Source organism: Sinohyriopsis cumingii, chromosome 2 (assembly GCF_028554795.1).
Source record: "Sinohyriopsis cumingii isolate HCF-2022 chromosome 2, ASM2855479v2, whole genome shotgun sequence".
Classification (NCBI taxonomy): Eukaryota; Metazoa; Mollusca; class Bivalvia; order Unionida; family Unionidae; genus Sinohyriopsis; species Sinohyriopsis cumingii.
This window is the reverse complement of record NC_142962.1, coordinates 142,946,924-142,974,615: the sequence shown is the minus strand read 5'-3', so window position 1 is coordinate 142,974,615 and position 27,692 is coordinate 142,946,924. Positions and strand designations below refer to the sequence as shown.

Sequence of the window (27,692 nt, the reverse complement as noted above, 5' to 3'; positions counted from 1 at the left end):
TATGCAGGTGGGTTAGGTTTTTCCACTCCCATTTTTTTGGCTATCCTGCTGCCATTTTTGTCAACCATAAAACTTTGTTTTCTTATTACTGCCAGATGGTGTCCGACCCGGCAAGATCACATTTTTGCCTTAAACCCAGGTCTGGGTGGCCAGGCAGGGTACTGTAAATCGCTAATCATGGGTTAAGCAGAATGAAACACCAATAGTGTGTGTGTGTTTTGATTTTTAATGTAGCTTTAACAATGTTTCAGTCATATTGCTACAATGTCTACAGTGTGACAGTTTATATTGTAGCACTGGGCATCATGCTGCAGACATGTAACATTATGTCCCACCCAGTCACATCCTGAAACCAGGCTGACCAGTCCTAACAGCTATCTCTTAATGTTGAGTGCCTAGCAAGGCAGCATTTAGTACCATTTTTATGTCTTTGGTATGACTTGGCCGGGGATTGAACCTGTGACCTCCCGCATTCAAGATGGATGCTCTGACCACTAAGCTACTAGGCCACTGGAGCAGTCTTGAAACACCAATATGTTTGATTATGTGAGATACTTGAATATGCATCTTATTCAGAAGTAATCGTTCTCAATTAGGGTCAAGAAGGGGATAATAGTAAGTCATAACAGTTTCTTCATGTTCAACAAATGAAAGTCTAGTTTGAATTCTGTGGACTGGCTTAACTGGTAAGTGCATAACATTTTGTCTACTAAGTGCACTGTTATGGAAATAACTGTTTTCTGTGTTAGATTTATGGTAACCACATTGTAATTTATTGTGCAGTATCATGTGGATACCGTCGCACATTGGAATCTCTGGCAACGAAACAGCAGACAAAGTTGCAAAAACCAAACTAGGAGATCAAAACTCTATCAAGCTTAACTATAGCTCTACAGAAGCAATAAGCTTTGCACAAACATATATAGACCAAACATGGCAAGATTTTTGGAACTCCTCCACAAAAGGTAAAAAGCACCATGAAACCCCAAAAAACATAGGATAGGAACATACAGGTACCTAAGGGTACCTATTTAGAACAGAAAACCATAAACAGGATAATAGCTGGAAAAACTAAACTAGCAATCAGTTTTGGAAGGTTTTTAGGACCCAAACCAGCAACCATTAACTGCTTTTTAACTGCCACACCACCGAAGATCTACACCACGTATTCAATATATGCCCAAAATATCAACCCGCTCGGAAAATATTTATCAAAAACCAAAAAGAGATTGGATCACCACAAACATACCCAGAGTTACTTATGGACTCAAATAAAAATAAACAATCAGCATATAAAAATATAAATCAATTCATAGACTCAGCAGGACTTAGGAACAAAATATAATTACTATCCCCACGAAACCAAAAGATCCAGTAACTAGCTAAATAAATTTAGAAGCCACCACATAAAAACCCATAACATGTCATTCAGTTTTATAAAAGTATTAATAAATAATTCACTTACGAAGTACCTATAAAAAACTAAGGAAACCGCAAAATCGGATGTCCTAGATGTCCTTAACGAGCCGAGTAATCAGCTAGGATTCCGGTCCTAGATGTCCTTAACAAACCGTGTAATCGGCTAGGACTCAGGTCTCTTGCTAAATAAAGTATAAATAACATTCAATCTCTAAAAACATTAATTAATAAATAACTTAAAGCGGTAATATCTACAAACTTATAAATAACATAACGTAGGAAAAACACCCTAAACACCTCAACTAGTAATACCATAATAACCTTGAAAATCTCTCTTCATACATGATTTCTACTAAGAACAGCATAGAACATCCCCCCCCTCCTTTTAGAACATTTTGAAGAAGAAGAAAAAAATCGAGGAAAAAAAGAAGAAAAAAATCGCAAGAAACACCAGGCTAATACAACAAGAAACCAGCGATGTAAAGCAAGCAGGACCGTTCCCGAGCTCTCCTTCCCACTAATGACAGCCAACCATTCAACTGTAGGGACCTTTATGGACCCACAGATTGAGGCCAAACTATCAGGGTTCCTTGAATCCATAAAAGCCTGGGGGAGGTGGCACCATCCTCTTCCCCAGGAACAACAAGCAGGCTGCGGTGCAGTCAGAAAAAAGTGGCACATGCACAATTGTGCGCACGCCACTATAATTAAACTCAACAACTACAACAACAAGTATTGTCCAGATGGTCTAAATACTGATGCAGTATTGTATTTTACTAACTTACTTTCCATTCTTAATTTCAGAAAAGGCAACCAGTCAGCTGTTATTGGAGCCTGACTGGGATTCAGTTCTGCAGATTTGTGACTGTATTCGCCAAGGAGATGTTCCGTAAGTAGCACATTAGTTTTTGTAAAAAAAATAAAATATTAAATATATATTAACTTCATTTTCATAGTATCTTTCCTGTCTGTGGTCTAAGTGACAGATTGCATGTTTGCAAGAATTTTACGTACGGTCATAGACCTGAAAGCCATTGCCAAGTTTTCTTTAGAAGCACTATCCAGTCATCATAACCAGTCATAACACATTGGGAAAGCATCCACAGTTTTGCAGATTCAGCCCTACCAATTCAAAAAAGATGTCATTTACTTTTGACTTTGGTTGTGCAATACCAATGCTTGCTGAGACAGAAGTCAGATGAGTGGCCTCTCCTTGTATACTGGAATTTGTGCCTAATCCTATTAGTTGCCAGTTACTGCTTAAACTCGTACTAGGTCATCATCTGCCAAATCTCTCTGCTTTTGTAATTTTTTTGTTTTAGTTATTGCACTTTTTGTTTTGAAGTTTTCAAGGCTTTCCATATCAGCCAGGAGCCAGGAGATTTGCCTGGCTACTTTATAAAAAAAACAACCTATATGCTCATCCTCCAACTTGAAATCTAATGGAGGCCCTGAGCTTTGCAATATATGTCACAATCTCGACAGCAAAACCATTTCTCTTGAATTAGTAGATTAGCCTAAACATGCCCAGAAAGTGAGGTAAGCTTTGTCTTGTGTTGATTTCATGCCATTCCATTTCTGCCTTTTGTTTCAGTGTAATGCTTTATTAACTACAGTGTAGTGCAATTTTTTTTGCCAGTTTTCCCTTCGAAGTGAAAGTTAGAAAAGAAATTTTATGATCTGTTGTCAATTTTGGTGCCAATTTGGTCATAAAAACTGTTACAGAAATTAATTAACTGCCTAAATTCATGCATGATCTTGAAAAAGCAAGTGAAAAATTGGTGTTACCCAGTTGTAAGCAGATTATGACTCACTGGATGCATTCAAGTTAATTATTAGCAAAAATTAATCATCTCAGCCAATATTTCATCATGCAAACATATGAAAGGAGGTCTTCTTTGGAAATATTTGAATATTATTACTGTAACTACACTGGCTATCCATTCGATCCAGAATCAAACACAAAATTTGTTCTCTGTTCTACATTTCACTGTCGGACTCTAGTCCAACATACGTATCTGACCCCACCCATGTTTACACACCAGCAAGATACTTACGCTCCTCTTCTGACAATTGTATACTCATTATTCCCACTATGAAAACAAAGTCATATGGACAGCGTTCTTTTGTATACCAGGGCCCAGCAATATGGAATGAATTGCCCACTGAACTTAGACACAAAGACACAGTGATCACATTCAAGAGGGCTCTCAAAACTCACTTATTTCGACTGCAAGAACAAACTTAAAGACCTATTAATGTTTCCTACCTGAAATATTCTCAGCATGTTTTTACTTTTTAATGTTTTTCTAATTTCATGTTGTTTGTTTTTGTAATAATATTATATGTTTCTTATCTTATAGGTGTTGTCTAATGTTGTAAAGTGCTTAGAGCTTCTAAAGATTAGGCGTTATACAAAGTCCTCATTATTATTATTATTATTATTATTATTAACCTATTTTTTATTTGCTTTTTACAACAATGGTGAAGCAAGTTAAGAAAAGTCTTAACATCTTAATAGTTTTCATATGCACCCTGAATGTGTCCTACAGTGTTTCTATCAAGCTTCCACAATATTTGTTAGAATTATTGCCCATTTTTATATACCTTAATAAACTGTACCGTACAATATCCTTTGTACAGCTGGTCCTGCAGTTTATGATGGATTGCCATGAGGATTATGATCATCATTTGAAGATGTGTGTATCAATAAATCACTTTCCTCCTGCTATATTTTTAAAAACGTTTCCCTGTTTTGACTTTACACTGTACCTGACAGAATCATATGAACTCAACTTGAATCCTAGATTTCAGTAGATTGCTATGGAACTTTCTATATATTATGGTCATCATTGAAGATGCAAATATTGACAATATATATATATATATATATATATATATATATATATACACACACACACACACACACACACACACACACACACACACACACACACACACACACTGTGGATGTGTGAAAAGCATGTTATCAGTCTCTGTTTTGAGAAAGAATGTTGTAATCCAAACAAAAATGTAGCAAAAGGAATTGTTGGCTATGGGACTGACAATGGAACCCAGTTCATAGTTATCACATTACCACATTTGGATCATACTTTCACTTTTGCTAAAAACTGAAACAATACTATTTAAAATAATTAACAACTCACCCACCCCACCCCATCTATCCACTAGTCTTACAGAACAGTTTACAGCTGTTATAATGTGTATGCTGTAACTCACTCAGTTTGCGGTTGTTTCATTTGCTGCAGGTTCTTCACCTCGTATTATGACAGGTTTCTTTAGAATGACTGTGGAACATATTGTAAAATTTAAGTAAATCATCCCAGTGATTTTGTTTCCTACTTTTACACATATGTATATGATGAAAAATTTATTATGGATGTGGATGTACTGCCTAGATAATGCTTGGGATGCTTTTGTAAAATCTACAATGACCAAGAAACTATGCATTGGCTTACAAAACTGAAATTTATTTGTTTAATAAGGCACTAATCAAAGGTTCTGTGATAGACATTTAAATGTAAATATTGTAGTTTAAATAATTGTTTTATCAGCATTAAAAGTAATGTGAACATGTTATATAGTGTTGTCTAATGTGTACTGTAACTAATTCTTATCAACTTCTGTTTTTTTTCTCCCAGCAATGCCACATTTTGATGTAATAATCATAGATACATGTTTTAAAAAAATTAGCATAAGAATCTTATTAAATAAACCTCTTATCATAATTATGGTAATATATAATTTAATTGGAAATGGTTGATTGGCTGCCTGTTTACTAGTTCTGTAAATGTTTACAGGTAGTAAATGAAATTAAGTCATTTACACAAGTAAACAGCCTTAATTTTTACTCTGTAACTTTAAGGCCATTTGAGATTAAGAGAGGAAAGTTGGTATCCTTACACTTCATTGCTTGACAATTTTGGACTCAGTTCTTAAAATTGAAATGTTAGGCATAAATTGAAGATGTTTAAAAATTCCCTGTACATTTTTAGTAGATTGGCTACATAAAATTGCATAAATTGTTTTTATCTCGAGTTTAGCTTAAGATAGTGAATCATGATCACTTTGTAATCAGTGTGCAGGTCTGGCCATCTGTGTCTCCATACATCCAACCACACCCAAGTCACTGATGCATTTCTAGCTAAATATAAGGTAGGCTAACATTAAAGTGAGTCTCATGTGGAATTTTAACTCTGAATTAATGTTTTATGCTCGTTATTTTTTTGTGACTGGGGACCAGATCATTGGAAGTGATAATTGTTTTTTTTTCTATTCTTAGCCCAAAACAGGCAGTATCTATGATAAAGAAGAAAATTGGAGTAGAAAATCCTCATGTATCTTTGTTTGCTCTGCAAGTGAGTATTAAAGTATTATTATTATTATTATTATTGTTATTATTATTATTATTATTATTTAATAACACATATTGACCATTGATTAATTGTTTCAACAACATCACTGTGTTTTGAAAAGTCACTGGCATCACTTTCAAAAAGAACTTGTTAATTGTAGTTTTGAAAGATTATTGATAAGATTTGGAAAAAGATAAATGTGATTGCAGCATAATGTACTAATAATCAGAAAACTGTCAGGCTTGTAGAAATCATAATATCATCAGGATTAGTATCATCTACTGTGTTTAGGGAAGCTTATTATGAGATGGCTGAAAATTTTGGATCAAGGAAATGCTTGTGTGTCCTTATCTGAATATTTTTGTTCTTGTGAGAGACTGTCAGAAAGACAATAATAGAGACACAAAACATTAAATTTGTAGATGACTGGATAGAACGTCGCCTATAAATACTTTATAAATTAAATATGGACATATTACAGTACATGGATTATTGATTATTAAACATCTTTTTTCCTTTCCCCCATTACAGGTTTTGGAATCATGTGTAAAAAACTGTGGATCACCAATACACAATGAAATTGCAACAAAAGAGTTCATGGAATTTATGAAACATCAAGCATCAGTAAGTGACTACAGTGCTCTCTTATAATTTTATTAATGAGAGCTAAGCCACTTTATACCAGGGATTGCACTGGACTTCGCAATTGCAATTTGTTTCCTTACTGGCAACAAAATATACCATCTGACGATCTTTTTGGTGACAATATTTTTGGCTGTTAAAAAGTGCATATACAGTCTTGGGTTTGGAGTTGAGAAATTCGAAGGCACCATGACAGGAAGCCACAAACTTGGATATAAAATTGCACTCTAATCTATTGTTACATAAATAAATCCTTTGTTCATATTGACAAACCACCCTGACATGGTATTGTTATAACATAATCTGCTTATGCTGATGTCTGGCCTCAGTACTCTCTGCTGCAATATAACCCAAATAGTCTTGCTACCTGACTAGCTACAATCGACCACCTCTGAAGGTGGGAACAATCTACCAGACGTTGGCAATTCTTTTCATTTTTGAAAAGTGTACCAGAAAAAATAGTTTCGCCAAAACTTCTAAGAAAGCTAATTAGCTTTGAGGCATCGATTGTTCTGTATATGTGCTAAGCAAATGAAAAAACAATTCTGTCTCCGTCAATGTTTTACAATTATTTGATGTTACTGCAGCAATAACAAACGAGCATTTGTTTAGTCCTTCAAAGAGCACATTTAGCAGCACCTTCAGTAATACGTGAACCTTCATCAAAGCAAGCCGAAACCCTCTGATCAAAGAAAGTCTGCAACAAACATAAACAAAAGCATTGTTTCATTTTTCATTTGTAGGACGTATTTATTGTGCCATGAAAGTTTCCTGTTTGCAACAAAAAAACTAGATATCAGGCCATCGAGTTAAATGAAGGTGGGACATCTCGCAAGAATGTGAAACTTTTTCACTTGTTCACGTTTTCATTTCCTTATGAATAGTTTCATCCCCTATGTAGCCTCAGCATCATGGTAGTTGTCTCTGGCTGACCAAAATCTAGGCCAATTTAAGTACATATATTTGTAGCATATAAACAACTATACAGCCACGTGCTACTAGGATAATAAATATCAGAGTGAATTTTTTCAGGAAACATGTTTGTTAACAATGGAATACAGATCAAATGAAGACTACCAATTTTTATGTATATATTTTGGGAGTGTTTTCTAATGGGATTTGACTGCTATATGAATTTTCCACCATATGTTTGAATACTTGAATTCATGGATTTTTCATATGTATGTATATTATTTAACACATTGTGGAGTGTACTACACAAATCTAAGTTCTAAGTATACCAGTGTATTTCAGACTAGTTGTCTTCATTAAATAAAAAATGTCCATTTTTTTCTCTGCATAAATCCTAGTCACTCACGACAGATCATCCCTTAGAAATTTCAATTGTATGCAAAATTTCAATTTATTTTCACCCCTCTTATTTATTTAAATAATTGCTTATGTTGACAATATTACCTTGGCCCCAAGGATGCTGAGATAATTGGATAGTACTGCATTATGAAATTGGCAACAAAATATTGAGGTTGCCAACTTTTTAGGAAACAACTTTTTTAAAGTCAGTACCATCTCTGTTATACTGAGGTATGATTGAACAACATTATCATTAGTAAGTGTATATATGATGTGTTCTCATTACAATGTTGTTCATGATAACTATGTTATAACGCTGTTCATGGGAGGTATGCCACTTTATAGAGAGGTATGATTGAACAATTAACAGTAAGTGTATATACAATGCTCCCTCTGTATAATGATTTTCATGGGACTTACACAACTTTATATTGAGGTATAATTGAAAAAAAACTGTCATTAGTGAGAGTATCTAATGTGCTTCCACTTTATACTAGGTATGATTAAACAATATATCATCAGTAAGTGTATATGTAATACCCCTTCATTATAATGCAGTTCATGGGAGTGTGATGCTATATACTAAAGTATGATTAAGCAACATTGTCATCAGTAAGTGTATATACTTTGCTCCATTGCTATAATGCAGTTCATGGGAGCTGTGCCACGTTATATTGAGGTATGATTAAACAATGTATATGATGCTCCCTTGTTACAATGCTGCTAATGGGAGCTGTGCCACTTTATACTGAGTTATCCTTGAACAACACATCAGTAAGTATATATGATGTTCCCTTGTTACAGTGCGGCTCGTGGGAACTATGCCACTTTATATTGAGGTATGATTGATTAAAATTCATCAGTAAGTATATATGATGCTCCCTTGTTACAGTGCTGCTGATGAGAGTTGTGCCACTTTTTACTGAATTATCCTTGAACAACACATCAGTTAAGTATATATGATGCTCCCTTGTTACAGTGCTGTTCATGGGAACTATGTCACTTTATACTGAGGTATGATTGAACAACAGTGTGTGATAGTAGTTCCTATGGTATATAATGATGTGGCACTGATATGAGAACTTCTAAACAGATTATCTTCCATGAGGAAATCATCATATCTTGAAGTCATAACTACTGTGTTTAACAAGGAAAGGGTTGTTTTCACCATTTTTGTGTTTGCATACCACAGTGACAATTAGGTTTTTGGAGAAAGTCATGGATTTTTCATATGTATGTAAATGGAAATGGAAAGTAAGTTTTGAGGAAAGGATTGGAGGGTTGAAGTCTTTTTAATCGTTCTTATAGAAAACATGGTGACACTGTATTTAAAATTTCATAATCATTAATATTTCAACAGAGTTTTACAACCTAAATTGCATGTTTGGAATTGAAAATGACACCTTGGATTTTGGAGTTTGCCCTTCTGTTATGTATCTGACTTTTATCACTTCATGATTAAGTGATTGTTAAAATGGAGCTTTTATCTACCTGAATTTTGTCATGATTTTAAGACGTAAAGAAGATATTTACTTAAGTTTGAGTTCAAGACCTAACCTTGTTTATTAGCTTAGAAGGTTCTGGAAGTTAACTTGTTTGCAGTTTGGTTTAGTTTTCTACAAAGATGATTGCATTTTTCAGAACACTCTGTTGTGACATAGGTTGAGAGAAATATGTATATAAAGGATTTGGTAAACAATTATTCATTCCAGTTTATTATTAGTCTTTGGAGATCAGTGATCAGAGTTTATAATTATGTTCAGATATAATTTAAGAGAAAACATTTTTTTAAATTATATATTGGAATTACAAAGTGCTCATAGACTTTTTGGACTAAAACACTACTTTGGAATTATTGACAACTCATTCAAAGATATTCTGCATTATAGATCAATGTGGTTCATCAGGGCATCAAGATTTGTAATTCATTCAGAACTTTCTATACTTTTAGAAGTGAGATAGAACATTTAGGATTATTTGGGAGAACTCATTTAAAGATGTTCTGGATTTTATCATTAAGGTACATCAGGGCAATCAAGATAATTGGAATTAATTTGTAACATTCTATACTTCTAGACTTGAGATAGAACATTTAGGATTATTTGGGATTTAATTTTCAATACTGTGTCTTTGATTTTTCATTTGGTATTCTAGGGAAATAAATAACTTGTTGATTTTACTAAACTTGTTGGTTTTGCTTCTTTCTGTTAGATAGTTTAAGATGATAGAGCCGTAGCAATCTCTAACCCCATGGCAAACATACTGTACCTTCTATATTCAAAGCTAAATGATTAAAGAACATTATATTAGCATATATATTTTTCGCTGTACAGTCATGTGTCAAGAATCAAATATATCAGTTATATAATATATTGTGTAAATACTTCTGTTCGCTTTTTTACTGGATAGATTTACAGATCTGTTTTTTCTATCTTTTATTAGACTAGAGCAGACCCAGTGAAAGCCAAAGTTTCAGAGTTAGTGCAAGTGTGGTCACACGCTTTCCGTAACGAGCCCAGCTACAAGGTTGTGCAGGATACATTTAACATGATGAAGTTAGAAGGTAAACTTTAATTGATACAAGCTTATCATAAATTTCTCTAAAGACATAATGTATTGATCATTAAGAATATTGGAAAGGATGCTAAGTATGCATTATGAGTCACTTCAAACTATTCTGTAGTACAGATGGACACAAATCATACAATAATGTTGAATGATGTTTTTCAGGTCATTTAATATATTTTTCCTCGCATTTCTGAACAGATTGCTTGAAGGTAGAGGTCACGTACTAAAAATATATTTTTCTATTGTAATTTATTTTTAATAACTTTAGTGCTGCTAAAAAAAAAAGAGTTCAATTAAAATTATTATGCATTGTCTTTAAAAAAAAAACAACCAAAGAGGTATGTTGATGGAGGGGGGCTTAAAGGTCAAGGTCATTCTTAAAAGTAGGTTAAACCTTTGCATTTCATTTTTGCACAGCAATGTAAGTTGTAGTCAACAGATTTGAATTAAATTTAAATTGCACATAAATTTTTAATATCCTTGCCTCTATATGTTATTGTGTGCCATCCATTCACAATTGATATTTACATTTTCTCAAGAACTGCCCAACCGAATTTTACCATATTTGACCATCTTGTCATGAAGCTTTCAGATCAAAAATGCTGATCTGCCATCAAACAGGCAACTGTTCATAAAAATAGAAAAAATATCAAATGACTTCTTCTCAAGAACTGGATAACAGACTTCTACCAAGTTTAACAGAAAGCATTCTGGCATGAAACTCTACTCAGATTTGTTCAAGTGGGGCCCGTCTACCGTCTGAAATAGCTACAGTTACTAAAACAAATCTGAAAAATAACTTCTCCAAGAACTGCTGAACACAATTTGACCAACTTGGACAGGATTTCTCATTTAAAAAAGAATATTAATCCACAGTAAAATATTGCTACCTATGGTAAAAATATTACAAATTTAAACAAATTCATGCAACTGCTCAACAGAATTTGATCAAATTTTACATCATGGAATAGAGGGCTTTTAAGTTTGTACAAATGATCCACCATCAAATATCACCACTATTAATGAAAATTAAAAAAATAACATACTTGTCAATTTGACTATTAAAGTAAGGTAAGTAAAATATGAAGAGGACTATTGTGAATCACAGTTTTGGGGTTATGCTCATGTCCACCCCAAACCCAACCATCACTCCCTTTTTCCCATCAAACTGATTTTGAAAATAGGTTTAGGATTCACTAATTTCTATTTTTTTTAAAAAGTATTTATATTAGTAAAATAATACACCTTAAAGATTAAAATTGAATAATTTGTAATTTGAAGCTGAAAAAATAAAAAATGTAAATATAACAAGTAACACTCTTAGTAGATGAAATGAATTAGGAGTAGCTTGGAAAACAGTGTATGAAATCTTGGGGAATAAATTAACTGTATTATATCCTTTGACAAGACATATTATTCTCATTGCCCAGCGAATACTAACCAAAGACACTCAATGCCTAAAATGGTATTGCCTTAATAAAATGTTTGTAATGATTATTGTTTTTCTTATAGACATATTTTGTATCATTTCATATATTAAATGCCATTAAAAAAATTCCAAAACATGCATAATTGTATTTAAAAATATACATTTAGCCAATATGCTTTTCTCCTGCAGCACTTAATTAAACTTGATACCTGTTGATGTATATCTTGAGAAAGAACTTAGCTTTTTTTCTTTTTTTTCCTTCAATAAAATAATTATTGCCTTTTATGCATAGCAGTTTTCTCTTTAAGTGAGACTCTTGTGCATGCAGATTGTCTTGAAGTTTTTGTGGATTGCTGTGATACTTGATACTTATTTTGATTATGTTAAGATAATCATATTGACAAATTTTTGTGCTTCAGTGATCTTTGAGTTATTGCCCCTTATTTACAGTTGGATGCTTTATATGAAAGAATTTTATTAAAGCAGCTACTCTTGCAGTTTTTAGTGGATTGCTGTAAATACTTGTACCATTTTTTTGTACTATGGAGTCTTCTCCATCATATGGTAGGGATTGGATGCAGAGGAGTTGGGGGTATATTTATGTGAGCATGTTGATTACCATTCTTCTAGCTTAATATCTTAACTCATCTTTGATAGGTCATACCTTTCCAACATTGAAGGAAGCAGATGCCATGTTTGCGGCTGACAAGGCCCCAGATTGGAAGGATGGAGAATGCTGTACTAGATGTAGGGTGGCATTCGGAATGGTGCAGAGAAAGGTCAGTCCCTTCTCAAAGCAAACAGGGTGACATAAGAGTAGATCAGATTAGTATATGTCAGCTTTGATAGATACAGTGCACCTGGCCTTAAGTGCAAATGAGTTTTTGGTATAACCCTGCATTCATTTTCCGTCCAGCATCACTTCCTCGTTACTTCACGGGAGGCCATGTTTCCTTATCAAATACATTACTCAATCACATTAAAATCTTGGGGGCATATTGAGAATTTGCAGCAAAAGCTAAAACTTACAACATCCAGTATATGGAATGCCACCTAGCATGTTAATGGGAGGTAATCTGTAAGAATTACTTCCCTTTCTACACAGTATAGACAGAGACTTTTCAAGCCTTTGGAAGGGCTGGATCCAGCAGGTTGCAGAAGTAATTCCTAACCTTAATGTGATTGGGTAAGTATTTTCAGAGAATCATTTGATCAGACATGGATTAAAGGTTTATGTTATCCAGTCTTAGGTGAGCTAAAATATGAATGAGAGCTATACATATTAATGGGTTGACTTTACAGCCGTCAGCTGATCCAGTCTTGATCAGACATGGAATATATGCTTATATCATCAAGATTTTTGCCATGTTCAATCGTGGCCAAAAGCCATTCATATTAATTACATTATCTTGGATATTATTGGTTGAGTTTGTTTGATCTGATTTTGATTTCATTTGGAAAAAGGTCATGCACTGTCAAAATCTTGGACGAGTTCAGTAATGAGCAGGATCAATGCCTGTAATGAGATGATCTTGCATCTGATTGGTTGAGCTTCTTACTGATGTCAGACATGATTTTTCTGTTTTAAAGTGGAATTCCGCTTTTCTCCTGACTTAAATCCGATTTTTCTTGATATAGTCCGTTTTTTATCATCTCTGATCCGGTTTTCTAAAAATGGTCTGTTTGGTCCCATTCCGCAACGACCCTTGTAACGTATTTGTTTCATGTATTAGTTAGCCCACAACTCTAGTAAAGAGTATTCTGATTGGTCAAAAGTTTAAATTCATCCAATGAATCTTTGTTGACTGGAAACTGATGGCAATGGAAAGAAGAAACATGTTTGCAAAAAATGGCATCCCGAGTTGTTGAGAGAGACCTTGTCACAAGAAGTTTAGATAATGGTTTAAAAAATGTATGGAAATGGTAATGGCTGGAGCGAAATTTCGTTTATAAGAAAACTGAATGCTAGAGGACTGGCATTTTGTGACCTATGCTCTACGGTAATCGCAGTTGGAAGAGTGGAACAGCACCTACAAAAGAAGCTGCATACGGAAAAATTGGAGCTCAGAAGGCATCTGGAAAAAGTGCAGTTAATTACTATAAGAAGAAAGATTTCTTGCATGAGAGAACAGATGTTTTTGTTGTTGTTGTAGAGTTTAACGCCATTTTTCAGCACACGATAGGCTATACATGGCGGCCAGTATTAATGGTGGAGGAAGAACCCGGGAAATCCTCGGAACGAACCTCCGACCCTCGAGAAGCTACTGGCAAGCTTTCTCATATATCCACATTAGCCGAATCCGAGACTCGAACCCATGCAGACAGAGGTGGGATGGCAGTGATCCGTAACGGAGAGTGCTTTAGACCACTCGGCCACTCGGGGCCCTGAGAACAGATGTAGCTGTCTGTCAGAATATGCACATTGCATGTCACCAATACAAGCACCAGCTTGAAAGGAAAAAGGCTCTCATTGAGAAGGAAAAGAAACGATTGCACATTGAGCCCAAAAGGTCAGTCAAAAAGGAAGGCTTAAGAAATCTTTGCCAAAGCCGCAAAAAGAGCTCGACTGGCATATCAACAGGTTGTGTCCATTGGAGAAAAAGACAAGTGAATGTATGGGATTATTTGTATATAGTTGATGTATTTGGGTGTTTATTTTACAGGTTTGTTATGAAAAGAGAGAAGCATAATATATTTGCTGCAAAAGTTGAGAAATTATTGTGACTTAATTATGATGGGAACACTGACATGCACATGAAATAACTTAAGCACCAATAATATTGGAGAACAAATTCATGTGACAATAAATATTGTGAAATTATTCAAGTCAGGTTGAAAAATTTTGGTAAGTTTGTTAGTTTTTCAAATGATTATTTGTTATATATTATGATCATAAGTTGCACCAGGAGCATTTTTTTATGATTGTAAAATGCATTTTTGGCTGGGGGGGCCATTGGCCATCTGGACCCCCAGATCTGGGCACTGCCCCTGGAGACTCCATTGGGGAAGACCCACAAACCTCCCTTTCAAATTTTCAGCTTATTCTGTGGAATACCAAAATCACGTCTGTAATCTGGAAGTAATACTTTGAATCCCATTTGATTAAACATCAAATATGTGCTTACATCATCAGCATCTTGGATGGGATTAATAATGAGTGAGATCCACACATATTAATGAGGTGATCTTGCATCTTATTTGCTAAGATTGTTACCACTATGGAAGGCATATTTTTTATCTGATATAATCAAGATCTTGCATGAATTTGATACGGAGCTTGAACCATGCATATTGTTGAGGTGGTCAGGCATGAGACTGGCTGAATTTATTACCATTCTGGTGACTTTTTCCAATCTGATTTTGATCAGACTTGGTAAATAGACTTAAATCATTAAGATCTCTGATGATAATATTTTTTGTTACTACCCTTGAGACAGTAATTTTCATAGGGTTTTGTTGCAACTTGGCAGATGGGCTTTTCCCATCAAGATTTTGATTGACTATGATTGTGAGCAAAATCCATGCATGCGAATGATGTGATCTTACTTCTGACTGGCTGAGCTTGTCAACATACTAGCAGCTATAGTTCTGATTAAATTTGTTTTTAAATGGTGATATATTATCAGGTTGTTGGATGAGTTTGATTATGAACAGGATCCATGGAAATTAATGATGTTATCGTGTATCTTATTGGCTAAATTTTCTAATACTCTGGAGATGGAATTCCAATCAGATTTTGCTGCATCTTGGTAAATGAACTTTGTTCAGCATGAAGATGCAAAAAAATTACAAATATTGAACAGATTTCTATTTTTTTAGTGTTCAGATTCATCTCATCACATCAATCCTTTCACAGTAACTTGCTACCATTTATATGCTCTTGATAGGTACCACAAACATTTTTTTTAGCATCTCTTAGGAAATCATTTTCTGGATTATATCCGTGGCAGTCTTCGTCATTGTTGATCTTAACACTTAGGAGGTGGTGTATTGCTACTGGATCAAGGTTTCTTTTGGAGTCAGCCTGAATTGTCCTCAGAATGTAAAATGAAATTTCATTGTAAGCATGTGGCAATGTTAATACAACTCTTCTAAGTCCACCAAAAAGTTAAAATTTGTTTCCTGTCTGTGGGTGGATTCAGGTTGCTGACTGTCTGCCAGAATTGTTGAAGATTACTACAATCTATTTAAATTTTGGGAAGTTCTTCTTTGGGAGTCATTGTGTACAGCCAAATTCTCAAATAGCATGATAATTTCCACAGATAAGGTCCACAGAATGCTGTCATGCTTTATTCCTTATTTTGCTTTAGGCACACAAGTTGATTTACTGAAGAAAATATTGCATCTGCATCCTCTTTAGTTGTTTACCTAAATATATTGTGAAGGTGGGAGTTTGCACAACTACGTGCTTCATTGATGCAGTTATCAACTTGTTCCCTATTAAACAAGAATTACTTAATACTGTTATTACATATTTTTAAATTAATATAATTTTTTGGACAGAATCCATTCATTGGTACATACATATAATTGTATATGAAAATTGGCAACATAAGCATAAATAGAGTACAAGTACTTGCCCGTCACCAGCCTATCTGCTTGTATCCACAATTGTAATTCATACCATCCTCCTGCAGTTTCTAAGATATATGATTTATATTTAAATATTCACAATATTTATATGTATATAAACTAGCTTGTATAAATGCCTAGAATGGTCATTTATGATGCTATGTTGTTTTCTCCGTTATTAGATATAAGGCATTTGCTCTGTTTTTTGCTTTCACTAAGCATAGTTGTTACTTTCGATTCACAGATTTGACACTTCTCTCAGTGAGAACAAAGGCATCGCTGTTAAGAAATGTACATAAGTAAACACCTGGCATTATACTCTGTTGTATATATATTCACATGAATTAACATCATTCAGTGAAAAAAGAAATACTGAAAATAAGTACCAAGCAGCACATGTAAAAAAAAAAATAATTCAAAATAAATATGTTAATTAGTAAACAGCATTAATTGCCTTAAGAGTTGGACCTAAGAAATAAAGATGTATATAATTTTGACTTGGTAGAGAAGATTAATTAATCTGGAAGATCAGATTAATTAATTTGCTTGAAAATGGATTTGAATGAAATGATACATATTGTTATTTACTTTTTAAATAATGGTTGTCTTTAGTTACATATTGTTAAGTTTACTGTCTAGCGGGTAGTTGTTGATTTTCATTGCAGCACCATTGTCGTAATTGTGGAGAAGTTTTCTGTTCAAAGTGTTCCTCCAAGACCTCTATAATTCCTAGATTTGGTATAGAGAAAGAAGTGAGGGTGTGTGATGCTTGTTACAGCAAACTAAACAGGTTAGACTCAAGATCTCCCACCATACCAACTCAGCAAGAAAAAGAAAATAGATCAATCTTTCTGTTGTATCTCTGGATCTTTTTCAGTTGCAGAAATGGTTATTTTTGTATTTTTATCTATTAGAAACAAATATCATTAAAACCATTTATGTGTTGGTTATTGATAAAACCATAATTAGTGATAATTCTGTCCTTAAATATTTGTCATGCTTTGTCATGCATCCAATACAGAATGGACCATATTATCCATTTAACTGTCTGTACATGTCCAGAAACTATTCTATTAAAGCATAACTAGCACAATTTAAAACCCGCATCTCTGGATAGAATCACTAAATTTTATATCATACAAATGATTGCTATATGGTACATCATAAAATTGAGTGTTTAATAAAGATTGCCAATAAAATATCTAAAGCAATAACTTAAAAAAACTTGTTCAGTGATGAGTCTGTATATGCAGTGAATATAATCTATTTATTTCAATTTTTTAAAACCCAAATTTAACACCACATGGAGAAAGCACTTAATAGTATTGTCTTTCTTTGATACCTTATTACAGCAACCTAGCTGTCCACCCTGTATCCTGATTACAGTGTTTACACATGATAAAATTCCAATGATAATCTCATTCACTAGAGGTGTGATATCACTATGGTCAGTGTAAAAAGTTTGGTTACTTAGCTATCACCTGTGTCTTCCTAGATATGTTCAAAATTATAGTCCATGAAAGAGGTGGAATCTATGCCTTACACCTTGAGATTTTTTCTTAACTATATCATTTCTCTTTTATAAATCAAATTTGTTGGCTGTAAGCATCATGAAAATAGAACATATAACTTACATAGATTGTTCGTTTATCAAATGCTATTTGAGAAAAAATGTTTAAAACTGGTATATGTGTTATAGAATTCACTGTATGCATATTTTTCAGTCCTGCTAAGAAGCCAGGCGAAGAAGACCTTCCTTCAGAGTACCTGGCCAGTCCCTTATCAAAACAGTTGCAGGTAGATCTCATTAAAATGACTATCTCAGCCCAGTTTCATCTTCGCAGATTTTGTCTGTTCTCCTTAGTTAAATATCTGTTTATCCCATCAAAGCTTTTCTGTGACACCTAATGTAGAAAGAATTTCTGGAGAATGATTGAGTAAAAACTTTGCGTGAAGCAACAGGCAGATTATAAGTAAAAAAATCACTGAATAATTTAGCATTCCATAGATCATGATTCTCTTGAATTTTCACAATGTTTTTCATCTACAGTTTAAAAAGTAACTAATACTCAAAACCAGCTGAATCTTTTAGGACCTCACTCAAGCACTGTAGTAAATGAATCCATCCCTCTGTCTATCAACAATTTGGTTTCCACAAGATAAGTTGACTATATTGGATTTTAACCAAATTTGGAATGCATGCTTACTGTACTTTGATTGGCTGGTATTCTTTAGAACTCCATGATGTATTTCGACTATATGATCTTGGTCCATTGCTTATGATTCAGCCAGGGGTAATTATAACTTTTAAACAAATGAATTTATTTTAATTAAACTTCTGCACTTGTATGTTTTGACTTCACATTCTCATGTGTATTCAGACATACTCCCTTTCCCAAGATCATTGTCACAACAAGGGATGTAAATGAGCTCCATATTTCCTTTTTCAGTATGTCCTATGTTAAAACCCACAGATATATTTATGGATCTTTACCCAGCTTCACACATTGTTCAAGTCCCATGGTCAAAGTCATTCAGTGAAATAAGGTCATGTAACAGGGAATATCATATACTGTTTGCAGTACATTTGTTTTTACAGTGTTAGTGAGAGTGATTTGTCACAGAAAATGGACATCCAATTTCTTGGAAAATATGACTGACTTTCACAAATTTGGCCATAATTTTGTAAGGTCATGGACCATTTCATGCAGTTGGAGGTAGACCTAGTTGCAACTCTGAGCCTCCTGACTTGGAGCATAAATTTACCAGGTTTTTGGGATTTGAACCAAATTTAGCAAGCAGCTTGATATTAATAAAACCTTAAATGAGTTTGAGTTCAGCATTTCACAACTGCATTTGCAGGAGCTGTGCTTCCCACATCGTCCATCTTTTTTACTCTGGTTTCTGCAGCAGCACTTTGCTAACAATTGTGGCTTTTTACCAGATTTTTGTAGCATTATATGATGGGAGCTCGAAAGGCATTTCACATAATTTGGAGACACAATGGCCTTTGAATACCTTTGTTTGCCTAACTTTGGTTTTCCAACACAAATTTTGCCCTTTGCAATCCTGCCATGCACACTGTGATTGATACACCCATCACTGGAAGTTTTATTTACTTATATTTCCTCATACAAAAATCCATACATATTGTCATATATATTTGTAATAAAGTAAATCACATTGAAAATTAAGAAATGTATCCGGTATCAATATAGCTGGATCAGCAAGAAAATAGGATTCTTAGAGGATCTTTATGAAATAGCAAAGATTAAATGTTATATTTTGGGGTTTTTAACAACCAAGGTGGTAATTTGAGAGTAGAGATTATATTCATTATTGGCAATATTCATTTAGGCTGCTTCTAAATGAGGATGAATTTATATGCCAAAAGATGGAATTGGTTTCTCAGCAGTAATTGATTTCCCACTTATAAGGCCACCTATTCTGAAGCCAGAAAGTATCCTTATAAGAGGAGTGGTTTTTCTAGAGGGGGATCACACAGATGTGTGTAATAACTACATATAAAATACGAGAAGGAGTAACTAGTTTTGAAGTACTTAAGAATTTCATTTAAAAATCACAGGCGTATTCACAGGTTATGGACTTAATTTGATATAACTTAATATCAGTGTTATTTAATTTTGAATAATCATCACTCAAGCTGTCAGAAAAGTCGAGGTGGAAACATTGGGCTGTAACTATCCATGTCTGTTGATTCTGTTTTCCACTCACTGCAATGGAATGTGTATAGATGTTTATTTGAATTTTTGTGACATCAAATTTCTCATTAGCGATCAAAGGATGCTACTTTCCATTTAGTTGAATTGCTTTCACTTTTTGATCTATACTGAGAATGTCTGATGACATTTGCACACATGAAACAGCTTTTTCTTCATTTTTTTATATTATTTACCTATTAAAGTGTGACCCCACTATAATGTGATTGTTGAGGTCCAAACACTGGGACCACTCTGTGTACTGAACCATGTTATGAGCAACCAGGTTAAATAGCTGAAGAGAATGATGCAGTAACCCCACCCCCTAAAATAAAACGCTTGGGGCATACAAGTGGGTGCAATACTATAGACTTTTTGACATGACTATTAGCTTGTTCCAGATTAAACAAGTACTTAAAATGGTTAATACATATTTAATATTTATATGTATGTGTACAAAATCTGCAATATAAGTATAATTAGTTGAGTACTTGTACTCACCAGTCAAATCTGTTTTTGTCCTTAATAGTAATTCTACCAGAAATGTGTTTAAAGACACATTATTTCTATCATAAAAAAACACTAGCTAGGTCTGTTCGAATCCTGACATTTAATTTCTTGTCAATTTCACATAAACAATTGAAATGGGAGTTTTTCCTGAGTGTTCATATTTGCTAGATGTGTCCAAAGGGTCTGATTTCTTGCCGATAATAAAATGCATAATTCAGACATTGAGAGCTTCTAAAATAAACCTGTATCTAGGCTTGACAAGCACATGTACTTGGCGGAAAATTCACATAGAAGATCAAAGGTATTGACCTTATGATGTTTTGTGATGAGAATTCAACAGGTTTGTGATCCCTGTATATGTAAAGTGCCTGTACCCAGTGTGGGGGTAAACCATTTGACCATGTGTGATCAGGGCAAGGTCCTCAAAAATGTTGAGTCCTTCTCTAAAGAACAGAAGAAAAAATAAACATTGAAACAAAGTAAGTAAAAAGCAGAGAGTAGAATGTTTGATTATATTAGCCAATCCCCCACCACTGTAACTTAAATGGTTTTGTTCCAATCAGTGTTAACATTGGCAAGACAGTTTTCTTTGTATATGTGAATCATTTGAAGCTGGAAAATAAAAATGGTTAAGATGAGGTGGGGGAGGGAGGCTTTACGTACAATGACCAAAATCACTGACAATTTGGTCCATAAACTTGTTTCAGCTGGTGTTTATGAATGAGCAGACATTTAGAATCTTTTGTGTTCTGTTAAAATGGTAGGAAAAGTTTCTGACATAAATTCGGGTAAGAAGCTTTTTTTAGACCACCAGATTGTTTGCTTGACTTGTGAACACTAATCTTGATGCTAATTGCATTTGTTTAACTTCGGATTTAGTCCTTCCCAGGGCTTTTGTCTTGAACAGTAAAAGCTCTACATTCTGTATCCCATTATTCATTGTAAATACCCACTAATTAACAATTTTACCTCTATCTATTTGAACTAATATAGCAAGAATAATTGTTACGGAACAATGGGGTCATATTTATAGGGAATGCAGAATAGTGTTCACTGGTCAACTGAATGCATGATACACCACAAAGCCTTGTGCGTGTGTTGGCAGCTTTCTAGTTTTCATTTTTTTTTTTTTTTTTATATAAATCATTGTTCATTAATTTGAATGACCTGTTGTTGTTGTTGTTGTTGTGGGGTTTAATGCCATTTTTTAGCACATGATAGGCTATACATTGCGGCCAGTATTAATGGTGGAGAAAGAACCCTGGAAAACCTCGGAAAGAACCACCGACCCACGAGAAGCTACTGGCAAGCTTTCTCACATACCCACATTGGCTGAATCCGAGACTCGAACCGCCGCAGACAGAGGTGGGATGGCAGTGATCCGTAATGAAGAGCGCTTTAGACCACTTGGCCACGCGGGGCCCCTTGAATGACCTGTAGTTAGTGAGATTAACTCGATGATCAGCAGTTACTGAATTTATTTGATTTATGAATTTGGATGAGAATATTTTCTTTCATTTGAGCAAAAATTGTACACAGAATGCATTGAAGATAAATGGAGAAGACTTGCAGGCATAGTTCAGTAATAATAAGATTAACACTAATCAGCTTTTTAATCAGCTGACTTTCTTTCAAAACTAAGCTAAGCTTATTTTTGCACAGTACTTTGCACTTCATCAAAAAATTGGTGAAATTAAAATATCATGAGTCATGTTACGATCATATTATATCCAAATTCATACACAATCTCCAAAGTGATAATTCACCTTTCACATTAATTTTTGAACTTTGACAAAAAATTATTGTTTTCACAAATGAACAAATATAAAAAACTTTCAGGAGCCATGCCACTTTTGTACTATATTCGAATTGATACTTGATCTCTTCCCTAAAATGGTAATAAACTTATACATTATTTCACATACTTTGAAAAAGATATTTTTTTTTGGTACTAAAAGTACATAAAATTTCAGTAAACACATCACAATCATGTTATATCCAAATTCATGTTTTAACAGAGCTTGCTATAGCAGGGTCGCATTGCACATGTGCTGCTTACTTTTTTGCAAAAGAATTGAATGTGTCACATGATCAGCTTTTATTTGAGCCATGACTTGTTTGTGTATCAGATTAGGTACCTGCAGGTAAGATTTTCAAGCTGATCCATAAACAATCAAGCCATAATAAAGTTTAGATTTTGCTTAGATCCTTTATACCAAAGGTAATACCTTGTTCTGCTCCTCAATCTGTGTTTGCCACTTGTATTACATTGTGTCTTTTGCACAGCGGGGATAAAACAACTTTCAAGATTGAGTTTAGTTGCCATTAGTTTTACACATGGGGGAAAAAGCTTCTCCAAAGAACATGATAATAATGAAGGTACCCTGTATAATCAATTGTAAGTCAGCTCAACTTAAAGTTGACCCATCTCCCCCTTTCAGGGTCACAATAAAGCTAATTTCTCTTTGACCTTCCTCTAAGTTGGTGTGTGCATTGTAAGTAGAATCTGTCTGTAATTGTTGTCAGTAAGTTGGAATTGCACTTTGGAAGAATAAAAATGCCAAGCTGGATAGACAGATGTGGAAAGTAAAGACAAAGTCCATTGTAAAATAAATACAATTATTGAGTGCAGTATGGCACAAATATATTGACTACTTACATTTTGTCCATCTTCATGTAATAAAATGTATAAAATCTGTAATGCTTGGCATTTTTAAATCCATTTAAATGATAAAGCTATGAATTCTGTTATAGGTCACATACCAGTAAAAAAAACAAGAGTAAAAAATATTGTAATTTGCTTATTCCATATGTCTTATTAATAAACATTGAAAGTAAAGTCCACACATTTGTGATTCACAGTATCATATAAATGTCACTGTCTAATGTTATCTGATACAAAGCCCAAGAGTTCATCCTGGTCAGTGTAAACATTGTCTGACTCTGTTTCATTGTCTTTACTGTCTTCTGCAAGTGCTTATGTGGAGACTGATCTTGGGCTTGCTTTTAGTAAGATCTGTTAAAGTGAACAAGTGTCAGTTGAGCACCATGATCACTGAGAATTCAAACAGACTCTGTTCACTGAATATAGATCTCTACTTGGAACACAGCAAGTAAAAATTTGCAGCTGAATCAAAGGGTTGTCAACTTGGAAAACAAAGTCAATGCTACCTTCACAAGCTAAAGGATTATGGCCAGACTTACAGGACATTGTAGGACTCAGATTGGCACTATACAAGTAACAAATTCACAGCTCAAACAAAAGATTGTCACCTGGAAAACCAGAGTGCTTCATTTACAAGCTAAGGGTTTTGCACTGGCAGATAACTTGGGAAATATTACTTGGGAATTAGATCAGCCTCACGAAAAAGGCAAATTTAAATTAAATGAAAACTTATTGCTTCAAATACAAAGGGTGTTTATACAGCAAAATACAAAAATATAATACTAGTACAGAGTGTTTGGACTTAAATGAAAAAGGAAGTAATATGATTATAAGTAAACACTCAAGGGTAAACAGCATTGGTGGACACTTGATTTTGTGGTGAGTAATATTTAATTTCATTTTTTCAAATGAATACTAAATAAAACTAAATTCAGGTATTGTTTAATAAATACTTTAATAAAACAAATTAACACACTGCCTGCCATATACACATTTTTGGATGAGAATGGTGCTTTGAAAACATTAAAATATTTGAATATACAATATTTTAAATGTGCTGCAAACATATCAAGTTTCCAGTATTACCCCTAGATTTATCAAAATTGTTGTATGTCAGGGTTATAAAATGTCCCCTACTCTACAGAATTTATGGGGAAAATAGACGTATAACTGAGTATATACAGTACCTTTTGCATTACTCAACTTTTGCGACTGATGGAGATATCACAAGCTCTGAACAGTCATGAAGATATGTACATGCTCTGTTGGAATTCATGGAGATATTACAGGCTGTGGAAAATCATGAAGACAATAAGACATTTACATGATATCTTGAATTCATGGAAATAACACAGGCACTGGACTATCATGAAGAAATATACATGCTCTGTTGGATTCATGGAGATATCACATCTCTGGACAATCATGAAGACATTTACATGAAAACCATATTTCATTAAGTCACCACAGAGACCAATTGGTTCTAAAATCTTGTAATTTATGATGTTTGCTTCTTTAGAGTTGTAGGTTATGTTATGTTCTTTCTAGGGAGGGTAGATCTAAAAATGTATCCGTTTTAATATTTCTAATTATATTTGACACCTTTAGTCATGTTCAGAGCTTCTTTCTCTTGTAATTTTAGTGTTTTGTTATGTGTAATGTTATATGTAATTTAGAGACATTTAAAAAAAGATGTATGAATAGGAAGCAGTTGACATCATCTGACATTATTATCATTGGCAACAGAGGCATAGCTATGATATTTTGCACCCAGGGACGAACTATAAAATTGGCGCCCCAGCCCCCTCCCCGTTTAATCACATTTTTGAATATTACCCTTGTTTACTTATTATAATGTAACGTTGTAAGCCTCATTTTGGCGCCTCTGTACCTTGGCGCCCGGGGACATATGTACCCCCCTGCCCCCCCCCAGCTACGCCTCTGATTGGCAATAACATGAATGTAGTTTTTGATGAAATGGATGAGAGAGATATGTTAATCAAGTTAAAGCGTTATGTTCTTTTAGAAATGTATGTATTAATGGAGTATTTTTAATAAAAGAAGGAGATTTGGAGACAAAAATGACCGACATTTCAGAAGTTTACATGGAGACAAAAATTTACATTAATTTAATATTGATTAAATTATTTTCTTATTACTTCAGCTCTTACAGATTTTGTTAAAGAGACAAATATTATTCCTGCAATTAGTCAGATCACACACATCTTTTATTTTAATGAAATAACTAGATTCCATTGTTGGGGTAAGTGATTTTGGACATTTACTGCAAGATTTATGACAAATTATAGTTAAAAATTGAAGTACTGGAAATTTGAACCAAATGGACAATTCAGTCCTAAAATGGGATATTTGAAACATAAAATACAAGAGCTTGATATAATTTATTCACAAACTAAAGCTTCAAATAGAGATCAGATGTGCTAGAGGATAATTAAAATGATGAAAATGCTTAGGACTATGAGGAGGTCAAGTCTTAGTTACAAGTAACAAACTAAATTCACAAAGGGTTATAATGAGATTGAAGGTAAGATTGTGTGAGCAAAGTGAGGAAGTAAATCTTGTTTCATCCTGTTAAATATAATGTTATGGGAGCAAATAAAGATGTTAAGATGATGAGGGTAAAGAAATAACTGAACAGAAGTCTATTTATGAAAATAGGCTTTACATGGTGGCCAGTATATTTGATGGAGGAAGAACCTGGGAAGATCCACCAACCAACAGGAAGCTGCTGGCAAGCTTTCTCACATGCCCACATCAGTCAAGCTGAGACTCAAAATCTTGCAGATTGAGGTGATATGTGTGAATGTAAAGGTGAGTGCCTTAGACCGCTCTGCCACCCAGGGCCTATGAAAGATTGTTTGTGGTAGAGGTCTAACTATACACAGGCATTATAAAGGTTTGAAAAAATTAAATATTTAATAAGTTCTGAACAATGATGATCTCACTATTGAATTAGATTGTTTCTTTTGGGAATAAATTTCTGATTTATTTAGTTCTATATGACAGAAATTTGAGATGCTGGGAAATGGATAGGTCACTTCAGCATGGTGTAATTACATTCACAAAATGGATAAAGATTGGGAATATTTTCCAAACATTTTCACCTTATTTCACTGTTATATGTTTTCAGTGGAAGTGTGGTAAGGCAAGGTGAACCATTATTGCCATATTTATTATTATAAAAACTTTTGCTTATATAATTTAATGTTCAAATTCTGTGTAGGGTATACAGTCAGAAAATATAGCAATAAAAGTTAGTTGAGTTTGTAGATGATAAAGATTTGTTTCTTGCAGATACAGAATCAGTATGATATGATATTTATATATTTTTTTTTTAATTTGAATTTTTTTCTGGTCTAAGCAGATAAAGATAAACAAATGTGAATTAGGTCATTGATAAACAAAAGTTCTAATGATTTTGGATTTTCATGGAAAAAGTATATAAAGATTTTATGTGTATACCTTGTGTTTGCTGAAAAAGATATGTAAACTAAAAATGTTTGAAAAACTAGTGTGTATGTCTGATTTATATTTTTCACATAGCTTTAAAAATTTTTAGTCATATTGCTACAGTGTCTGCATTGTGGCAGTTTATAGTGATGTCTAGCACTGGGGCATCATGCTGCAGACATGTATCATCATTTCTCACCCAATCACATTATCCTGACACCAGGCTGACCAGTCGTAACACTAACCTCTTAATGCAGAGCGCCTAGCGAGGCAGCTGTTAGTACCATCTTTGGTATGACTCTGCCAGAGTTCGAACCCAGGGTGGTCTGAAAAACTACTGTCCAATAAGGATAATATATCAATTTGGAAAGCACGAATTTATCATTGTCTCAATTGACATATCAGTATGCTGCATCCCCATTTATGGTACAAAGGTTGATCATTTCATTTTAGACATGGGAATAGACAAAGAGCTAATGTTAAAAAATGTTTTATTGATCATTTTGCAATGGGGTGTCAAAATGTTCCTGACTTTTGTAGTTGTTCAAGTTTTAAGATAGAAATGGTTCTCAAGTTCATTGATATATATGTAGTTCAGCTCTGGAAACATCTTGCAATTATTTTTTTTAAAAATATGATGGTTTAGATCTTCTGCAGGGGTTATTACGTTTCATACTGATATGAAATTTCACATTGATATGGGATTTTCACTAGAAGACTTGTTATGAAGTCTGCTTGGGCCAAAATTAGAATGATGTTGCTTGTTGGTTTTTATTAAAAGGTTTCTAATGATGTCTGTTCCCAGACATACAATATTGCCTTCAAAGTGGACGTCTTGAAACTCTTCTCCTGAATGAATGAATGATCATATCAGAATGGAGTTTTTGCTGAAAGACTTAATATGATGTATAGTTTGTTGTAAATGAAATTGGTGCCACTCTCACCTCCAATATGACCACCACAATGGCCATCAGGAAAATCTTACTACTTCTAGATGGCTGGTCATATCA

General features: G+C 33.9%; 1 protein-coding gene across 1 annotated transcript in view; it reads left to right on the top strand.

Moving 5' to 3' along the window:
* The window catches only part of LOC149805983 (hepatocyte growth factor-regulated tyrosine kinase substrate-like), a 78,419-nt gene that overhangs the window by 7,768 nt on the left and 42,959 nt on the right, over window positions 1-27,692 (top strand). Inside the window, exons 2-8 of the mRNA XM_089950787.1 lie at window positions 2,224-2,308; window positions 5,723-5,798; window positions 6,327-6,419; window positions 10,191-10,311; window positions 12,403-12,524; window positions 16,983-17,107; window positions 18,042-18,114. Coding sequence (XP_089806913.1) covers window positions 2,224-2,308; window positions 5,723-5,798; window positions 6,327-6,419; window positions 10,191-10,311; window positions 12,403-12,524; window positions 16,983-17,107; window positions 18,042-18,114 — 695 coding nt within the window. The remainder of the gene's footprint in view (window positions 1-2,223; window positions 2,309-5,722; window positions 5,799-6,326; window positions 6,420-10,190; window positions 10,312-12,402; window positions 12,525-16,982; window positions 17,108-18,041; window positions 18,115-27,692) is intronic.